Raw genomic sequence first — 20,699 nt, forward strand, 5'->3', positions numbered from 1 at the left:
ACTAACAGCTCTTTGTTGCTATGGGTACTATAGATTCTCCTGAGTTAGAAATCTTATATAACAAATGTAGTCTGTTTAGGAGCTATTCTCTTGAGTCATACTACTATATGATGGCATTATGTCCATTTAGAACTAAGGAAGTATAGGGGTAGAAACTTATTTGAATGCCACTATCTGAATTTTATTAGTGGTAGTTCTTGATTTTCATAGTGCTCAACTGATTTCCCCACCCCCATCCCAGAGTAGAGGAGAGTTGGCTCCCAGGCTATATACAAACTGCTCATTTGTTTGAAATTTAAATTATTTTCCATGAGAAGGGGGCATGATAGGAAATGACCAGACTATCCACTTTTGACATGTATCAGGTATTACTAAAGCATTTGAGAAACACCATGGATTACACCATGAACTGTCAGACCTACCAGTCAGGTTCAGATACCCTGATAATGGTCTCTCACAAAGCAACAAAGCACATGCAGATTGCAGTGTGTCTGTCTCTTAAAGGTGGTTCAGTATTTTTCATCTTGAGGACCACTCATGCTAATAGCTCTCATAAGAGCTCTTCTCTGCTCCTCAAATCAACATTTTTTTTTTTTGAAAACGTCAGATATTTGTGTAGAAAGGAAATAGAACTGTAAGTATACTTTGAAGCTAGCAAAATATTTTTTTTGGTACAACACTTTTCTTTTCCTCAGGTTATATGTTTATGATCAGTGTTCATGGAATGGTATTGCCATGGTGCAAATAACGACTTCTGTTGTGTCTGTTATACCCGGCAGGGGGCTGGGCTTTCATCTTAAGTGTGGCTACATCATAGCATTGTGATACATGGAGCCCATTCAAGTACTGATCTGTATTTTAAAAGTACACATCTAAGTTTACTTATTTATATAATGTAATACCCACAAATGTGCATCTCCCAATCAGTTGTATAGTATAATTGTAAATCAGAAATTCTGATAGCAAAAATATTTTAAAATATTCTTTTCAAAGGGGAAAGACAAAAAATATTGACACTGTGTCTAGTAATGTTCATGAAAGTACTCATAGTCATTTTTTTTTTTTTTTGTTTAAAGTATTACACATAGTAGTACATATATCTCCTTTTTTCCCCCATTGACTTTCCCCCAGCCTCCCCTACCACCTGTTGCATGCCCTCATCCCACACAGTCATTCTTTTTGGAAACTAATGTTAGTCTCAAATAACTTAATTTCTTTTGCTTAAACCAATCACTGATCTGTAGTCAGACCATCAGCTAATGAGTCTCTGGGACTAATATATAGCTCAGAAGTTGGTTCTGAATTAATACTCCAGGGTGACGTCATGAGCAAAATGTGGTTCTATTTCTGGATATGTTGAGTAGCTTTTGTAGAACAATTTTGTTAAAGTTAAAGCTAAATGTTTAAAAGGGGTAAACAGCTTTGCTGTTTGTTTGGTTTTGAAAAACAGTATTAACAATATAAGGTGATCAATCTATGGGATGAGAGTGAATGTCTTATCCTACATTGATTTTGTTAATGCACATTGTGGAAGTGAAGATGTAGTGAATATCTTGACATGGAAAAGAATGAATAATTTTATTGTTCAATGGTTTTCTAAACATTGCATTTCTTTGATTACCATGTTTATATATTCTGGAGAAGAAAAGTTCTTAAATAATAGATTGATGACTAGGTAGACCTTAAAACTGCTAAGAGAAACATAGAATGTAGTTAGCTATTTGTGCTCAAGGTTTGTTGAAATCTAAGTTAACTTTAAAGGTGCTGTACCACCGTCCAAAGAAAATGCCGTTAAGTAGTCCTACCTTCCTAGAGCTTGTGTGATTTTGCTTTTGTATATTTAATAAAAACCATCTCAAATGTTTCCTTGTGTAGTTTATCGATAATGGTTGATTATAAAGTGTGTTAATTCAATTTCAGCAGTTAACTTGGCTTGACCAGGACTCTGGACAGTCTCTGAGTCTCTCCTTTCCCACTCTTTGGAGGACTGACCCACAGGTTGGGCAGATAAGATACTTTCTAAGACTGATTTACATATTATTAAATTTAACTGGACAAATATTTTGCATAGTGCCACCCCGTGTTTCTGTCTTGGAATAATTGATGTTTTTCCTTATCCTTGGTGCTAAAGTAGTTTAGTCAAGCATTTTAAATGGAGAGGGTTAATGAGCACTTGCAATGGAAATTAATACATGAGTGCACTTGACAATTCAATTGATTATAAAGGGTTTGATTAATCCAGGCCAGTATTTTCTCTCCATTTTCATAAGTATTCATTAATAAGTGATAGGTTTATATTGGAAGAAAGCTAATATAAGATTTGGCCATGTCAATTTGAGTGACTTCCTAAAGTTTAACAGAATATTGTGATTTTTAACTTGTATTTGGTTATAATACCAAAATCATTAGGAAGGTCAATCTATGATTGCAGCCTATACTTAAAAAAAATAACTTTTCTTGCTTTACCTTGGCATTTATTGTGTTGGAAAAGAAATCCCCAGTTTAAACATAAGAATGTTAAAATATTGATTGTATATTATGGTACATACTGGACCTTTGGTTTGAAGTTCCCAAACAGCATTAGAGGCAGTCCTCAGGTTAAGTCGGACTCGATGTATGTTGTTTCGTGGTTACGTCGCCATCTCCCATTTATTTATATAAAAAAAAAAGTTCCGTCATTTCGACGTATGTACATATGTGCTTTATGTTTTTTATTATTTATTTACCACAAGTAAAGGTCAGGAATTGTTATCTTTCTTTTAAATTTTTTTGACTGTTTCACTTCATTACTGCTGTGTGTGTGCTCCATGTGAGTGACGTAGGTGCTTATGTAGGTGGGTTCCGACTTACGGTGAAAATTGCGTTATGTCGCACCTAGGAACGGATCTCCGACGTAACCCGAGGACCTACTGTAATTGTTTTAAAATATTCCCTCATGAAATTAAAGTCGCTCATCAGCAGCAAGAAGAATGTGAGACAAAATAAGGGTTTTTTTTGGTAATTATATGATTATTTACAAATTAAGTTTTGATGGGGTGAAATTTACTCTGTCTTGTGTGCAAATGCCTATGATCCTGGTTTACATTTGTGATTACAAGTAACCAAGAAAGCCATGGGACCCACCTCATATGACATTAAAACACTGATGTCTGTTAAAACAGGTGGCTTTGATTCATTGTATAATCCTCATCTGTAGTCCAAATGACTGCTTTTGGTAGCTCAGCCTTGAATTGAAAGACAAAAAGACTGCTGATGGGGAAAAAGACATGTTCAATAGCATTAGGTAAGGTGAAGGAGTGAGAATTGGAGATTGTTAATCTGTAGATAAGTACTTTATACAGTAAGTGTGAAAGAGGGATTAAAGTTATTCGTGTAGTTTCTAGGGTGGAAAAAATGTTCTAAGACCAGAGCAGCTCTCTGAACCAAGAATTCCATGTCTCTGAAAATGTCCAAGCAAATGCTGGCTGGATACACAGCTGTTGGGAATGATTTAGTATTGGCAGGGAGTGACTAGATGATCCATAAAATCCCCCACAATTTTATATGTTTATGAAGTAGGAAAAAATGGGAGTGAGTTTGAGAGGAATAAAAAGTGAAAGTTATTTAAATTTTAACTTGCTTGGGTACCTATACCAATTTTCACACTTAGTACTACGTTATATGCCACCCAGTAGTTACAATAGTAAAATGAGGTAAAAGTGTGGTAAATAAGAATATGCAACTAAATATTTTTCCCATATGCTTTTTCAGCATTATCTCCAGGTAAAATACACCAGAGCAGCCAGTTCATTTCTAAGAAGGAAAACTATATAGCAATTTTTTTATCCTATAAGAGATGAAAGAGACAATGAAATTCATCAATAAAAGCTTTAGAAATATCTGCACATACACATTTACATTCAAGTTGGTAACACTAGTAGTTTCACTTCAAATTATGTTGGAGAACTCAAATATTAGACATGGTCATATATATGCTGTTTGAAGTTCGTTTTTTTATCTAGACACAGATCTTGATAGTGAATCTCTTGAAGACAGGTGTGCAGCTAGTTTGTCCCGGAAATCATGAAGATAATTATATTGCTGAAAAAGGTAAAGATGTATTGAAATACATTGTAGAAAACTACCTCCCAGAGTAGTCTCAATGCTGGTAGGAATCAGGAATCAGAAACATTTGCTAAAAACAATCCTACATCCTTTGGGGTAAGCAAGTATTTATATTTCAATAAAGCTGCATAAAGTGTGAAAAACTGCTTCAAAAATCAGAAGGTAGCTTGAAACAGATGAATATTTTATAAATCTGTAAAAATTCCTTCTCCCTTTACTGGCAGGAGCAAATAAGATTAAAAATAGGCAGTGAAGGCATTCTTTTTGTAAGCGTATTTTCCCCTGTGGGAGGGGGGTGTGGGTAAGTAGGGCGGAGAAGGACTTTGAAGCAATTAACTTTGGTATGGTCAAAATCTATTTCTTATAGAAGCCCTATTTTTTTTTTTACGTTTTGTGATGACATAATCCATTTGGAATACTCATAGTAGATAATATCACAAATCATTAATCTTAAACAAATTAAAAAAAATTTTAATAGCTTCCTAGAGGATATTCTTACTCTGCCAATAATCTCATTCCCTCTCATTACTGAGGGGTTGAAATTGCATAATGCTAATGAGGAAAAGCCTGTTTGCCAGAGAATGCTAAGGTGATAAATTAACAGCCCATACTAACGTGGGCTTAATTCTCTCAAGATTAAAGATGTAAAAAGTGCATATATGTATACAACTATGTGTATTTTGTTTTGTTTCAGAGAGAGACTTGAGAATATTTTGAATTTGAAGCCGCATTTGATCTTAATAAAGGGAGCTCTGTTTTCAGAACGTGTGCATGACCTTATTTGAGCACTGAGAGCTAGGCTGCTTGGGGAATTCATCAGTTGTAATAATTCACATTCATTACACTTGGTTAGGCTTGCACCCTGGGAAGATGGACTGTCCAGCTCAGGGAACCACCTAAAAGCCAACATTCTTTAGTGCCTGCTCCTGATTGAGCTTTACAGAGCTATAAAGTGAAATCTGCAGAATCGTTTCAGCAACATGATTAATCTAATATATAAAAAGCCAGGGGCTGTCACGACTGAAACCGGACGGAAAACTGAACACAGACTGCATGGGGCTACTAGGCCGGCAGGGGGGGCAGTGAGGGGCGACCAGGCCGGCAGGGGGTGGGTGGGCAGTTGGGGGTAACCAGGCCAGCGGGGGGGAGGGGCAGTTAGGGGCGATCAGGCCAGAAGGCAGAGGTGGTGAGGGATGATCAGGCTGGCAGGCGGGTAAGCAGTTAAGAGGAGCCAGCAGTCCTGAATTGTGAGAGGGATGTTCGACTGCCGGTTTACCGATCCCCAGGATCGGGCCTAATCCGGCAGTCGGACATCCCCGAGCGGTCCTGGATTGGAGAGGGTGCAGGCTGGGCTGAGGGGGACCCCCCCCCCGCCCTGTGCACGAATTTTGTGCACCGGGCCTCTAGTATATAATAATATCCTTGGGCGTTGCCACCACAGTGCTTTTGAAGTGTTAATGTGGAAAAACGCCACTTTGATTATCCACAGTGAAATTGCTTTACAGTTTTTTGTATTATAGTCATTCATCTGTCTTTATTAAGTGGGTGATAAAAGGTCTTCACTAGATCTTTTTTCAGTAAAAATCTACCCAAGGAACTCCCAAGTTTATGGTAACCATCTCATTTTTCCAAGTGAGAGGATTCATTTCCAGAATTGAAGGGGCAAAAACTGAACAGTTGTAGATCCTGGAAGAGTACACTGGGAAGTTCAATTTTTTTTAATATTGTGAACTTTTTTAGACATTCAGGTTATATTTAAATTAAAAAAATTAAAATATAAACAGGTGGTACATGAATAATAGAATGCTTTGGATTTTTATTGCCCTTTTGATAATATAGGGGTTCAGAACCAGCCACCCCAAGATATATGTCAGTGGTACATGGGTTATTTTGAGCTAAAGGCAACCAAGACCCTGTGGGCCCAAGAGAAACTTCTGCCACCTCCTCCCCAGCTATCTAGAGGGATTTGAATTACAGCCTTGTCGATAATGAGTTATTACTGAAGGTAACCCATCTATATGGCAGGGCAAACTAATTACTGAACATAAATTTGATTTTTTTCTTGTCAATGTCTCATGTTGATTTAATTATTCAACTAGCCAAAGAACCAGAGGAGGGAAGGGGCCATATTTTCCTTTCCCCATAATGATGAGTTACCCTGTGTTTCTAAAGGTCTGCCCCCCTAATCACACCTGTACAAAAACAGTCCACTTCCGTACCTTTATGGTCTGTATTGCTCCAGATCCTCTTAGGTCTCTCAGGCTGTCTATGGCTTGCTGTGGTGATACTGTGTCAGACAGATATAGTAGGAGACAAGCAGCAACTAATAGAACATGATAGGAAAATAGTAAATTATTAACTAATTCATGGTAGGATATAGTATTTTATATTTAATTACACTTATTTTGGTACAGAACACTAAGTTTGGTATAATTGTTCGAAATGAATTTAAAGACTGAGGCCTTAGTATGTGTTTTTTGACAGTTAAATTGTAATTTTAAATGATTGAATTAAAAGTAACACTGGCTTCATTCTTTTTTTCCACATAGCTTTATTGAATTATTAGAGGCCTGATGCACGAAATTCATGCAAGAGTAGGCCTTCCTTCCCCTGGCTGCCGGCACTGGCTTCCCTCAGGCACCCGGGACCCGGGCTTACCTCACAGCCCCGGCTTCGTCCGGAAGGACGTCTGGTCTAATTAGTATATTATGCATTTATTATTATAGATAATTCATTTATCATATAAGTATATAATTTAAAGTATACAAGTCAGTGAATTACAGTGTATTCAGATATGTGCAGCCATCACCGTTCAGTTGTATGACATTTTCACCACCTCAAAAAGAAACCCTTACCCTTTTGTTATCATCCCCCTACCACCCCATCACCCCAGCCCTAAACAATCAACAATCTACTTTCTGTCTCTATAGATTTGCCTATTCTACACATTTTTAATAAATGGAATCATATATGGTCTTTTGTGACTAGCTTCTTTCACTTAGCATAATGTGTTGAAGATTCATACATATTGTGGCATGTTCCTTTTTATGGATGAATACTTCAGTTTTTGGATATACATTTTGTTTATTTTTCAATTGATGGAAATTCAGGTTGTTTCAATTTTTTGGCTATTATGAATAATGCTGCTATAAACATTCATGTCTAAGTTTTTGTGTGGACATAACATTTTTATTTCTTTTGGGTATATACCTAGGAGTGGAATAGCTGGGTCATGTGGTAACTCTGTGTTTAACTGAGGAATTGCCAGATTATTTTCCAAAGCAGCTGCACCATTTTACATTCCCACCAGCATTGTATAAGGGTTCCAATTCCTCCATATCCTACCAAATGCTTATTTTCCATTTTTTAGATAATAGCTATCCTAATGAGTATTAAATGGTATCGCATTGTGGCTTTTTTGTTATTGTTAATCTTTAGCAGAGGATATTTTTCCCGTTTATTTTTTTTCCAGAGAGAGTGGAAGGGAGGGAGGGAAAGAGAGAAACATACCCACTGGTAACATAAGTATGAAAACCAAAGTTAATTACCATATGTTAACTTTAAACTAAAAAAAATGTATTAGGGGAAAAAACATTAAATGAAATGCCACACTGGAGTAAATTTATTCCTTCTAGTATTGGACACAATTACCTCCCACAGGTGAGGATTACAACCCAGGTACATGCCTTGATTGGGAATCGAACCCGTGATCCTTCTTTTGGTGTTTGGGCCAATGTTGTAACCACTGAGAAACATTGGCCAGAGCTCATTGTGTCTGTTTTGCATTTCCCTGATGACTAGTGATGTTGAACATCTCCCTCTTTTTTTTTTTTTTAATGTTTTTATTGATTTTTAGAGAGAGAGGAAGGGAGAGGGATACAGAGAGAGAGAAACATTGATGGAGAAATTTTGATTGGCTGTCTCCTGCACACCCACTACTGGTAATCAAGCCCGAAAGCCGGGCATGTGCCCTGACCAGGAATCGAACCTGTGACCTCTTGGTTCCTGGGTCAATGCTCAACCACTGAGACACACCAGCCAGGCTGAACATCTTTGGTCATTTGTATATAATTTGTTTGGAGAAATATGTATTTAGATATTTTTCTCTTTTTTTAAAATTGGATTGTTTGTTGTTTTTTTTTAAATATATTTTATTGCTTTTATACAGAGAGGAAGGGAGAGGGATAGAGAGTTAGAAATATCGATGAGAAACATTGATCAGCTGCCTCCTGCACACCTCCTACTGGGGATGTGCCCGCAACCAAGGTACATGCCCTTGACCGGAATCAAACCTGGGACCTTTCAGTCCGCAAGCCAACGCTCTATCCACTGAGCCAAACCGGTTAGGGCTGTTTGTTGTTTTATTATTGAGTTGTATGAGTTCTTTATATATTCTAGTGAGTCCCTTATCAGAAGTATGGTTTGCAAATACTTTCCCCATAATGTCTTTTGATTTTGATAGTGTTCTTTGAAACACAAACGTTTTTAATTTCCATACTGTTCAATACTAGAAGGAATAAATTTACTCCAGTGTGGCATTTCATTTAATGTTTTTTCCCCTAATACATTTTTTTTTAGTTTAAAGTTAACATATGGTAATTAACTTTGGTTTTCATACTTATGTTACCAGTGGGTATTTAGAAGTTACTGTTGGTATCATAACACCTGCATACGGATAACATTAGAAAACAAAACAAAACACAAGAATGCAGGTGCTAAGACTTGTAAATTATGTTTTGCAGAATCCTCCAAAACAATGCTGAAAACACCTCTCACTCCCACCTCAGTTTCCTAGGGAACACCAAATTTACGGCAGTGAGCATATGCCCCAGAAAGAGGAGTTTGCATACTTGAAGTTAAAAAACAACTGAATAATGAAAATATATTTCTTACCAAGACAAGATCTCCCAATTCCTCCATAACAGCTGAAAGGGAAGTACAGTTTTGAAATATATATATTTTCATTCCATCCCAACAATTACAACTAAGGACTAGTTCTTTCTGCCATCTATTTTTAACTTTAATGTCCAGCACAGTGCCTTGCAAACCGAGATTAATAAGTATTTTTGAGTTGATGAAGAGCGACGTGCTTATTTATATGATGAAGAGCAGTTATTCTGAACTTCTAAGGGTCAAGTAGGCAAGGCCTTTTTAGTGACCTCTTTAAACTCCAGGATCTACATCTGAGAAGTAGAACTGGTTACTAAATATGATAGAAATCAGACTATTTTACCAACTGCCACTTGGATTATCTTCCTCTGTCTAAATAAAACCTTAGTGGTTACGGGACAAGTGCTATCTGTATAATAACTCTTCATTTACCTTAGAAGAGTACAGAGGTAGCATACCACAGAGGTTTAGAGCATGGGCTCTGGAGCCCCACTGCCTGGGTTGAATCTGTATCTATCACTTATTAGATGCTTGAACCTAAGCAAATTACTTAGCTTCTCTGGGCCTCAGCCTTTTCACCTATAAGATGGTGACAGCAACAGTACCTCCTTCATAGAGAGGACTAAATGAGGTAACATCTGTAAAGGGCTTAGAACTGAGCTTGGCACAGAGTAAGAAGTAAATTAATGTTAGTGCTATGAAGATATTAGCAATTCTGCATAACTGATCTCAGAAAAATGAAGACTGACCTTGAAAACAACAAAATCATTCATTTTAATCATTTTCAAAGACACTAAAAAACGTATTACACACTTCCTAACTTTCTTAGAGCATATACTGAACCTAATTGGGTGCTGATGACTCATCCTGAACATCAATTACTGTAGTGTATTGTAGATGAAGCTCTACATACATGTCTCCTGACAGGATGTGAGGCAGAGGACCAGACAGGCACTGACCTCTAGAGAATTCATGAACTGGCTTTCTACTCAGTGTCCCAGATGTAGGCCCATTTCAGAGATGAGGATCCACTGCAGAAAGGCAGATCGAGCACTGCAGTGGCTTTCTCCAAGATTACTACTACTTTATACCTCTTGCTACTCTTATCTTTCCTCCTGTCTGATTGGTTGATGGATTCCTACTCATCCTTCAAAACCAAGCTCCAATTTTATTCCCTGAAATGCCTTGCACTCCCACAGAAACTATCTCTGTCCTGTGTGCTGCCTCATACACACCTTGTGTGAGTTTTGCATTCACATGGTAGCATTGTTAGCTGTGGATTCCTTGAGGGTGGGGGCAGTGCTTCACAGTGTGTGTTTTGTATTCAGTTTGGGACACAGTATGTGTTATAGGTTGATTGTGTCCCCAAAAAGTTACGTTTAAGTCCTAATCCCTAGTGCTATGAATGTGACCTTATTTGGAAACAGTCTCTGTAGATGTAATCAAGTTAAGATGAGGTCATTAGGGTGGGCCCTAATCCAATCTGACAGGTGTCCTTATAAGAGGAAAATACCATATGAAGGCACAAACACAGAGAGACAATCATGTCATGACTGAGGCAGAGTTTGGAGAGATGCAACTGCAAGCCAAGGAATGCCTGGGAGTGCTGGCCACCACTGGAAGCTTAGGGAGAGGCAAGGAAAGACTAGTCTCAGAGGGAGTATGGCTGTTGGTTTTGATTTGGGGCTGCTAGCCTCCAGAACTGGGAGAGAATAAATTTCTGTTGTTCAAAGCTATCCAGTCTGTGGTACTTTGTTACAATAGCCCTAGGATATGGTATATCATGGTAGGCAAGCAGTGTTCACTGACTTTATAAAGGAATGAAATATCCAGGGAGAACTAGTGAGACAGTGAAAAAATGTACCAGACCCTGTTTCGGAGGGATAAACTCTAGAGCTGTATTGTCTTTGTCCCAACAGTAGTTACTCAAGGACACCTTGAAAGCTCTGGGACAATGAAAACTTCCAGTCATCAGATGATTTGTGGGAGCCTGAAGCAGTTAACATCCGCAAGGCTGCCCACCCATCTTTCCATCCTGTCTGTATTGTTCAAACATCAGAGTATTTGTTTTGCTAGAACCTATTAGAGTGGAATTTATTAAGCTTCACTAATCTGAGCTAGTTTGATCTCTGGAAACTTTTCAGTAAATCTTTCAAAAATTTACTTGAAAAATGCAAAAAGGAAAAGAAAAAAATTCACATGAAAAAAAAAATCTCAGAATTGTTTTGAAAAAAGGGTCCAAAAATTGGAAAATGTTTTTCACTAGCTACATCTAATTAATGAATTTTAGGCTTAGAATATTTAGCAAAGACAACTATTTATTCTAAAATTTTGCTTTTATAATTAGTAAAGCAATTAGTAATTGCTTACAGTGAGAGATTATGCTTTTCTCTAGAGTAAGTTTGCCAATTGTAGGATGGCTTCTAGTTCTTTATTCCCTATTAGTTCTCTGTTCATCAGAGTTCAGTTTGGCCACAAACAGGTGTGTACCCTCAAAGACCCTGCGCTACTGTGCTTTGCCTTCAGAACAGGAACTGCTGCATGAGGCCCTGAGCCCTAGGTCAAAGAAGAGAAGTTGAATAGGCTTGCCCTTTTCCCAGGAGGTCTAAGACTACTTGGTTATTTTGGTTAGTCTGCATAATTTCTAATTCAACACAATGAATTCAGGGACTTTAGGGCTTTTGAGGTATTAGAATATTTAATATTCTATGTTGTTTCAGAAAGGATTAAGCAGCTTATCAGGCTACAAAAAGTATCATGAGCACAGAGAAGGACTGGTTTGCTCCCTGTGGCTGGCCCTCTGCTGTGTCTGACTTCTGGCAGAGCATCTGCTCTTCTTATCCACAGTACCGCTTCTCTTCTTCCTTTCTACAAGCTACTTTTTTCTTCTCTCCTCTTTTTTTCTTAGCCTATTTTATTTTGTTTTAAGCTTTCATATCAGCAGCTTGTGTATAGCCATTTGACAAACAGTGAGAGTCCCTCTTTCATACTGTTAGCAAATTCACATAATGAAATATATTGTAATTTTCAAGTCATATTTTTAAGAGTACCAGCACAACACCTGGTATAGAGCGAGCACTCAGAAATTTGCTTTGATTACTTTTGAAGAATTAAGGACAATAAAAGAGTAGATTGCTTAGGATTATTTCTTTACTGCTAATTTTTATAAAATTGACTTTCCTGCTATTGGAAGCAACTGAAAGGCCCATAAGTAAAGTTAATATGAAAATAATGCACAATCTTTTTTTGGGAAGGAGGGTCCTAAAATTGTAACTAAAGGTCTAAGACAAAAGGAAAGAAAAGCCTGTAACCCTATTCTAGAAATTTCAAAATCTACTCTTTTATTGTCCTTACTCTTTAAAAGTAATAAAAGCAAATTTCTGAGTACTTGCTCTGTACCAGGTATTGTGCTAGTACTTTTCATGCATTCTTTCTTTTAATCCTTACAACGAAACAGAAGGTAAATAATAACTGAATAAAGATGCAGTAATTGGAGAAGTCATTCTGACTGGGACATTTCTCATGTAATGTATGGAGAAAAGGGGAACTTACTGTATTAAGGTTTTTCGGTTATTTTTAAGGCAGATTGCAAGCGCCTCCATTATTTCACAGCAGTTGGCTATGTCGGGAGTCCCTCCATCTGGGATTGGATGATGATGAGTAGTAATTTCATACTGTTGATAGAAGTTCAAAAGGTTTGGGACTCTATATTTTGATAGTTCCCCTCTGGTGCAGAAAACAAATATGTCTTGTATGCCATAGTTCTTTAGTTCTTCTGCCAATAGACCAAAATATACAGACACACACCATATGGAGTTAACATTTCTTTTTTTTTAAGGAATTATTATTTTAAAAAAATGTTTTTATTGATTTTTTGAGAGAGAGAATCATGGATGTAAGAGAGAAACATCGATCAGTTGCTTCCTGCACTCTCTCCTTCCCCCCATGGGATGGAGCCCACAACCTGGGCATGTGCCACTAGCAATCTTTCAGTGCACAGGACGATGCCCAATCAACGGAGCCACACTGGCCATGTAACTGGATTTATATTTCTTAAGCCAAACTAAGTAAATAATAAATGATAATCTATAAATTTGAAGTGCTGATAATCTAAAACAATACTGATCTGTCTTCAAACTAGGGTAAAAATTAAGTCACTATTCATAAAATGGGATTTACCGAAACATCTGCAATGAAAAGTGGTTAAATTTAAATCAGACTTTATAACTCAAAATGCTTTTTACTGAATTTAAAAATGAGTCAATTATATTTTTGTTCTTGATATTTTTTACAGTAAATGTTTCAAAATAAATTTAGTATTTCAAAGTAAACTCTTGAGAAAGGATGATAGCACTTTTTTTTTTTTCTGTTTTCTTCTCATAAAACCAACCATGTTTGCTGCTTTCACCAATCTGTTGTTTTGTTTTACCCTAAGCATTGTATATAAAGTCTCCAGCATGGCCATGGTGACAGAGCTCTTGTATTCATACTGTACCACACCACCATGGATTTAATTTATGGACTAGGTCTCTTTGAAATAAAACACTAACTGTACTAGAATTATGCGGTGTAGCTACTTTCATTAGTATAATGAATATGAACCAAGCAATAGTACCTTAGGCCATTCTATACACCAGAACTTTCTAATGGCAATATCTTATTCTGGCTGAGCTGAGCCTCTTCTCCCTCCCTGCCTCCTAAATCCAAGGATATTTAGCTATTTAAGTACAAAGTGCCTTTGATCATGAACCTCTAAGTAAATAACAAATGATAATCTATAAATCTATTGCACTTGAAATGTGTCTAGTCCAAACTGAAATGCTTTCTAAGTGTAAAATACATATCTAATTTCAAAGATTAAATACAAAAAAACCTACCTCATGTTTTATAATAAAAACCCATTGAAATGAGACTATTAGGTTAAGTAAGATATATTATTAAGTTAATTTCACCTGTTGTTTTTTTTTTTTTTAATGTGACAACTGGAAAATGTGAAGTTACATATATGGCCTCTACTTGTGGTTCCCATTATATTTCTATGGACAGTGGTGCTCTAGATATTACTGCTATTTTTTTTATACTTCTAAAAAGATTTAAGCTATCATTAACACACCTATTTTTAAGAAGAAGTAATTTTCTATTTGTTTCTTGTACACATTGGATAATTTCAGTTATACAGTGGTTTTCAAACTTCCCTGGAAAGCACTTTGAGGAGGAACCACAGGGACTGCCACAAGGAGATTCTAGGTCTCTATCAAACATTGTCATTTTTAAAAAATATTGAATTGCACTGAAAAACAAAAGGTGTGGTAAAATATTGGAAGCCCCTTTTATAGAAGATACTAAATAAATAGGGCTTTTCAAAATGTGCAAGGTTGGATCTTGAACCAGTGATTTACATTAAATGTTCTCCAAATGGAAATTTCCTACCATGGTGGGCGTCTAACTCAGAAAATTTTTACAAATGTTACAAGGGTCAACTAATCTATTAGCCTCTTTAAATATTTCTTTTTTTGGTAGGTAAGGAATAAATTAAGAAAGTACATCAGCAAATTCATATTCTAAAACAATGAGAAAAAAATGAAGATTAAAAAATCTATACTGGTCAGAATCAAGTAATAACACAATTTTATTTCATTGTATTATAAGGACACTAGAGGCCTGGTGCACAAAACTCTTGCACCGGGTGGGGGGGTGTCCCCTCAGCCCAGGCTGGACCCTCTCCAATCTGGGACCCCTCGGAGGATGTCCCACTACCGGTTTCGGAAACCGGTAGTCGGACATCCCTCTTACAATCTGGGACCACTGGTTCCTAACTGCTCACCTGCCTGCCTGCCTGATCGCCCCTAACTGCCCCCCCAATGCCAGCCTGGTCACCCCCAACTGCCCCCCTCTGCCAGCCTGGTCGCCCCTAACTGCCCCCCCGCCAGCCTGGTTGCCCCTTAGTGCCCCCCCTGCTGGTCTGGTTACCCCCAACTGTCCCCCCTGCTGGCCTGGTCACCCCTCACTGCCCCCCTCTGCTGGCCTGGTCACCCCTCACTGCCCCCCCTGCCAGCCTGGTCACCCCACGCAGCCTGCTGGTCAGTCGTTTGGTTGTCCCTTGCTAACCCCCCCTGCCAGCCTGGTTGCCCCACGTAGCCTGCTGGTCAGTTGTTTGGTCATCCCTTGCTAACCCCCCTGCTAGCCTTGTTGCCCTATGCAGCCTGCTGTTCGGTTGTTACTGTGAGGGCATCGTGACCAATTTGCATATTACCCTTTTATTAGTATAGATTGGTAGGACTAGTAGTCTTGAAATATTTCAGGCCAACTGGAATATAATATTTTGAAAATCTGAGTTTTTTAGTATCATGCAATATGTAAATTTCAAATTGGGATAGATTATCAGGATGTTTGTGAGATTATCAGACTTGAGGCTATAGTGGTCTGAACATCCTTGAGCATGTGAAGATCAGACCTCATTCCATCTTTCCCACCTAGATGCTGGCTCTCTAAATTTTCCATGTGGGATGGACAATTTCACTATGACCTCTAGGTTCCCAGCTCAGGCTTAATTTCCACTACCAAAGTCAAGTCTGTAAAGAAGAGCATTCAAAGATCTACACAATGTCAGTTTTCTATTTACATACCTTTCTCCCTCCAACTTACACATTCTAAACCCAAAGGCAGTTTCTATGTATAATGTAATTACCACTCAGTGAAAAGCAACACCAGGTTTATTTTAGTGAATGATGAGTTTTCTGTACCCTTCACAAATATCTCTTTACATATTAGAATAAGTGTGTGGTTTGAAATCTTATGAAATACCAATCATTTATTTGGTATATTGAGAAGAGACTACAGTTTTTCTTTCTGACAAGGAGATTGTTAGTGTTATATTTTAAAAGAAACGATTAACATGGTTGTTTCATATTACACCTACCTGTATCTTTTTGGATATTTCTTCTAATATCTTTAAATTTACAACCTATAAGTAGTGATAAAACAAGTGAAAAAGTCAGTTTTTGGTCATATATAACAAGTATTTTTTAACAAAATACAGTTACTTTAGGAAGACATTCCACATGATCATTAATATGCTTAAATTCCATTTTGAATGTAAATTTCAATTTCTTATATTCTTAGGAATAGAACCCAGGGATTTATAGATCCCAGCTGAAGGAACTCCTAATGCGAGGATTATTTCTTCTATGTTCTTTCGGTAACAAGTACCTAGCTATAGTCCTCAGTCTCACATTGTACCCCTGGGTTTACATTTTATTAAGATAGGTAAGTCAGAAATGTAAAACTGTGAATGTGGATCCGGAAGGGTTGAAGAGTGTACCTATGTTCCTTTACCTATGGCCCAACATAAGGGCTCCCGAAAGTGAGCGTCCATGCTGATGGCCAATTCTCCTTTTACTTACTCAGTATGGAGAATAATGTGTTAGCTAACCAAAAACAAAAAAATAAACAAAAACTTAGAAAAAAACACAACTTTAAATATATCAGTAAGAAGCCAAATGTAGTGTTACCTACCTGGAAGAGCACATAAACCCAGGAACTGAGAACAATTCACTCGTGACAGGGGCAGCCTGAAAAGATAAAACTTTATCAAGTATAGTTCAGTCTTTAAGAAGTTATACATGAGAATTCAATTTAGTAAACGTGTGTGCTTGCCACTAAACAAGAGTGTTTTAAATGTCTATAGCAGTCACAAAACAAAAATTCATAGTTAAATATCAATGTATTGGTCACAAAAAGACCTAGAAAAACTGGTAGTTTTGAAACGGAGACTTGTCATTTGCTTTGTCAGCAAGTTAAACTTACCTTAAAGATAATAATGCCTAGAATGCCGACAGCTAGTATAAAGCGCACTTAAGTTACCCTGAGATATGTTGTCTTAGTAACCTTCAGAAATAAGCTAGAAAATGATCATCTGATAATATAATTCCTAGCATGCAGTCTACATTACTATTTTAAGATTCCTTTGATGGACCCTCCTTAAACATATATAATTTCATATGATAAAGAAATCACAGGCCACCCATTCTTTGTAGTAATGGGTTTTGGATAAAATGAAATAATTTCAAGAAACCATATTCCCAGTTTGCAGTACTTGGGGACAATGGGGGCAGAGGCTTACCTTATTTGTAAGACAGAAACTGAGTTTAGAGGAAAACAGGGGGCAACATATAAATATCACTTGACTTTGAAAATTAGATGAATTTTTGAGTTTAAAAGGGAGTTTGGAAAGGGCAATGAAAGTTAATTGCTATTTGATGGCAGAACAAAAACTTTAAGGACAACACTTTTATTCTTTTTCTCTTCCTATAGTAGGGAACGGCTTTCTTTAAAAAATAATAAAAAAAGTATTGATTTTAGATAGGAGGGGGGGGGGAGAGAGAGAGAGAGAGAGAGAGAGAGAGAGAGAGAGAGAGAGAGAGAAAGAGAAACACTGACTTGTCGTCCCACTTATTTATACACTCATTGATTGATTCTTTTATGTGCCCTGACTGGGGATGGAACCCACAATCTTGGTGTATAAGGAGGATACTATAACCAATTGAACTATTTAGCCAGGGTGGGAATGGCTTTCTTAAAGAAATAGATGATTTACAGGCAAGAAAGAAAGTATTTGATTGCTGGGTATAGAGAATCTGGTATAACCATAAGTCACTGCCAAGATTTGGAAGTTGGTTTTCTATAGAAACATTTGTATTTGTTATTGTATCTATGGCAATTGGCTTTTAATGTTAAATGGTCTGCTGATAGATGCATTACTGTGGCAAGTAGTTCTAGGATTTGACTACATGATAAATGATTAAATATCTTACCCCGTATGGTACAATGTTCTTTTGTCATAAAAGAATAAGTAGGTTTTGGCACTAAATGGGAGATCATTCCAATCAGATCTCAAATCCTTACTTACTAGTACTTGTTTCTACTATGGTTTTCTCAATATATAAAGGACTCCCACCCACCTGTAAAAAAGCCTAATTCTATCATAGATAGTAAATAAATCATGGAGTTGGACGATCTCATAAAAATTAGAATTATAATCAGTGGGAGAGAATCACTAAATACTTTCAATATGTGGACTTCATGCTATGAAGATTATGATGTACATATCAAATATTTTAGTTCATCATTGATCAGAAATGTTAACATACCATGATATCTGAATTGGAGTCTGTTCATCTTCAATAGGCTCTTCATCTGATGAGTCAAACTCACTTGTCTGCAGTGAAATAGGCTTCAAAAGAAATTAGTTAAGTAACTGTAAAGAATATTTACATATCATCTTAGTATAACTGATCTTTGCTTAAACATACACTGAATGCATATTTGCAATTTATTCAATCTGGAATGTCAGAGAGATTAGCAATAGCAATGACAAATTATTGTTATTTACCATACTATTAATAATTACAGCACTCTGCAGTAGAGTTGGATTGGGAATCAAGAAACCCGGCTTCTGGTGTTGGCTCTACTACTTAAGAGTATAAGTGATGTCATTTTATTCTGGATCTCAGTTTTTCACAACTATGATTTACTCACTCATTCACAAACATTTCTTGGACATCTTCCTTTGCCAAGTTCTGGAGACCAAAGATCCATAAAATAAACAGCCTACCTTTAGTATACTTGGAAACACAGACGTGTGAACAGATTACAGAATATTTTAAATGCTAACATGGAAGCATAATCTATGCATTTTAGAGCAGAAAGGGGAGTGAATAACTGCTTTGGGAGCTGGAGAAAGCTTCACCGAGGAGATGCATTAACTGGGTTTTGAGGAGTGAGCAGGAGGTTTCAGGCAGATAGGGAAGAAGTTCAGGCTATAAGGACAAACGGAGAAAGGGCTTGTGCATTTGGAAACAGATCAGAGCAGAGGAGATGGAGCTAGAGATGTTTTACCTACCCCATTTATAAAAAAAATAACCCCCATAGAGCCTAGTAGTTTGATTGGGGTAGGAGTTTTAGGTGGAACAACCTGCCCTCAACTTTGAAAGACTGAGGTGGACTTTGTATGCTGATCTAAGGAGTTGGAACTCAATCCTGTAGGCATCATTTCTACATGGCAGACTGTTGGGAATTTTATAGCACCAATAAAAAATCCTTAGTTGGAAACGACTGAGCTAAAACCCAGGAAAGGCAAATGGAGATCAATATATTAGTTTTATTACTAAGTGTCACGTGGCTTTAAAGCAGTGCTCTGGTGGGCTTGTCAAACCTTCACTCCAGAATTGGATTCATCCACCCAGGGCTCCCCTGTGGCAGAAAGCACTTCAGAATGTACTCTCTGCAGAGAGAAGGGAAGAGAGGGTTGAGCTACCTGTGTTCAGCTCCTCCCACACTTCTGCGGACGAGTGGAGGAGGAGGCCAGCTGATGTCCCAACACATGGCAACGTGGGGATTATAAGTGTAACTACCTAATGACCTTTCCAGCTCTGACGCTATATTCCACACTGGTCTTGTCTGTTACAAGAAAACATTACAGAGCCAAATTAGGCTGTGGGTTTGAGGTGCTTTGGACCTATCCGTATTATTATTGACTCAACTCAAATGAAGGTCAGTAAGTTAAACGTAGTGGTAGGTGATGGGAGTCAGGTGGACTTCAGCTTCTTGCATTGATGTGTTTTTCCTTTTTCCCCCTCTTAAAAGCAGTTTTGATGATTCAAGATTTTCAGTTGGTGTGGCCCACTCAGACAATCCGTCTCAGACAGATTTACAACTCCTAACACAGTTGCACGCTTCCGGCTCCCCCAGACCCAGGGATTCTGAACCGCAGGGAAAGGCACGCCCGGGGGATGGTGACAGTGGTGACAACACCACGAGCGGGGATTGGCAATCGTCTTTCATGAAATTTTCCTCGTTCACGGTGAGGACAGCTCCCCAGGGGGCACAGGTGGCCCGCAACATCTTTTGGGGCTGGGGTATCCGGCAGACTGAGACGCTGAAGCTCTCTATGCCTCAGTTTCCTCAGGAAAACGGGCATGGCTGTCGCGAGACTTAGAAGACCCCGCAGGCGACAGCACAGCCCTCACCGGCGCACGTCTTCCCCTCGCCCCGCCGACCCAGTTCTCTCAGCCATCGCTCTCGCAGGTCCCGGGAAACGCCACCTCCCCTCCCAAAACGGTTACTGCGCGAGTCATCACGTCACCAGACCGGGATGTCCAGGGGCCCAAGGACTGGAGAGCAGAATAAAACCGAGATCCGGAATAGACTGACATCGCGTACACAGCAAGTGGAAGAGCCAACACCAGAAGCCAGGACGGCTTCCGTCCCTGTGGCTTCGTTCCTCCAAACCTCGGCCCGACTCACCGGCTTCATCGCGGGCAGCCCCACGTCGCGACCCGCCACCGTCTCCCTCAGGCCGCACCAGGGTCTCACCCTGCGTCGAACCCGCCCCTTCGCTCAGCTCATTGGTACATCCCTTTGTGAGGTGGGGCGCGGTGTCTTCTAGGAACCAATCACGCCCTCTCCCTGCTTCTTACTCCGCCCCCAGGCGCCCTGGCTAGGCCTCTGACCGCTCATTGGTTCCTAGGTGGCCTTTGAAAGACGCGCGGGAGGAGGGCCCTGTTGAACTTTGATTGGCTGGGCGGGCGCCCTCCTCGCGCCAGTTAGGAGGAGGAAGGTGGCGGGCAACTAGGAGGAGCGAAAGCGTTTAAAGGCAGCCCCAGCGCTTTGGCAATGCTGGGAAGCCAAGCTTCCTCTTGGCAGGG

At 38.6% G+C, this 20,699-nt stretch overlaps 1 protein-coding gene across 1 annotated transcript; it reads right to left on the reverse strand.

Moving 5' to 3' along the window:
• Positions 1-1,025: 1,025 nt before the first annotated feature.
• Positions 1,026-20,427, reverse strand: CDKN3 (cyclin dependent kinase inhibitor 3). Its single transcript, XM_080664789.1, has 8 exons — positions 20,299-20,427; positions 18,144-18,226; positions 16,510-16,565; positions 15,914-15,958; positions 12,547-12,769; positions 8,998-9,029; positions 6,324-6,427; positions 1,026-4,080 (listed from the first exon to the last, which is right to left on the reverse strand). The coding sequence occupies exons 1-8, from the start codon at positions 20,305-20,307 to the stop codon at positions 3,994-3,996; spliced, it is 639 nt and encodes a 212-aa protein (XP_080520915.1). The 5' UTR covers positions 20,308-20,427; the 3' UTR covers positions 1,026-3,993.
• Between the last annotated feature and the right edge of the window lie 272 nt (positions 20,428-20,699).

The sequence above is a fragment of the Plecotus auritus genome (genome assembly GCF_963455305.1).
Source record: "Plecotus auritus genome assembly, chromosome: 1".
Taxonomy (NCBI): Eukaryota; Metazoa; Chordata; class Mammalia; order Chiroptera; family Vespertilionidae; genus Plecotus; species Plecotus auritus.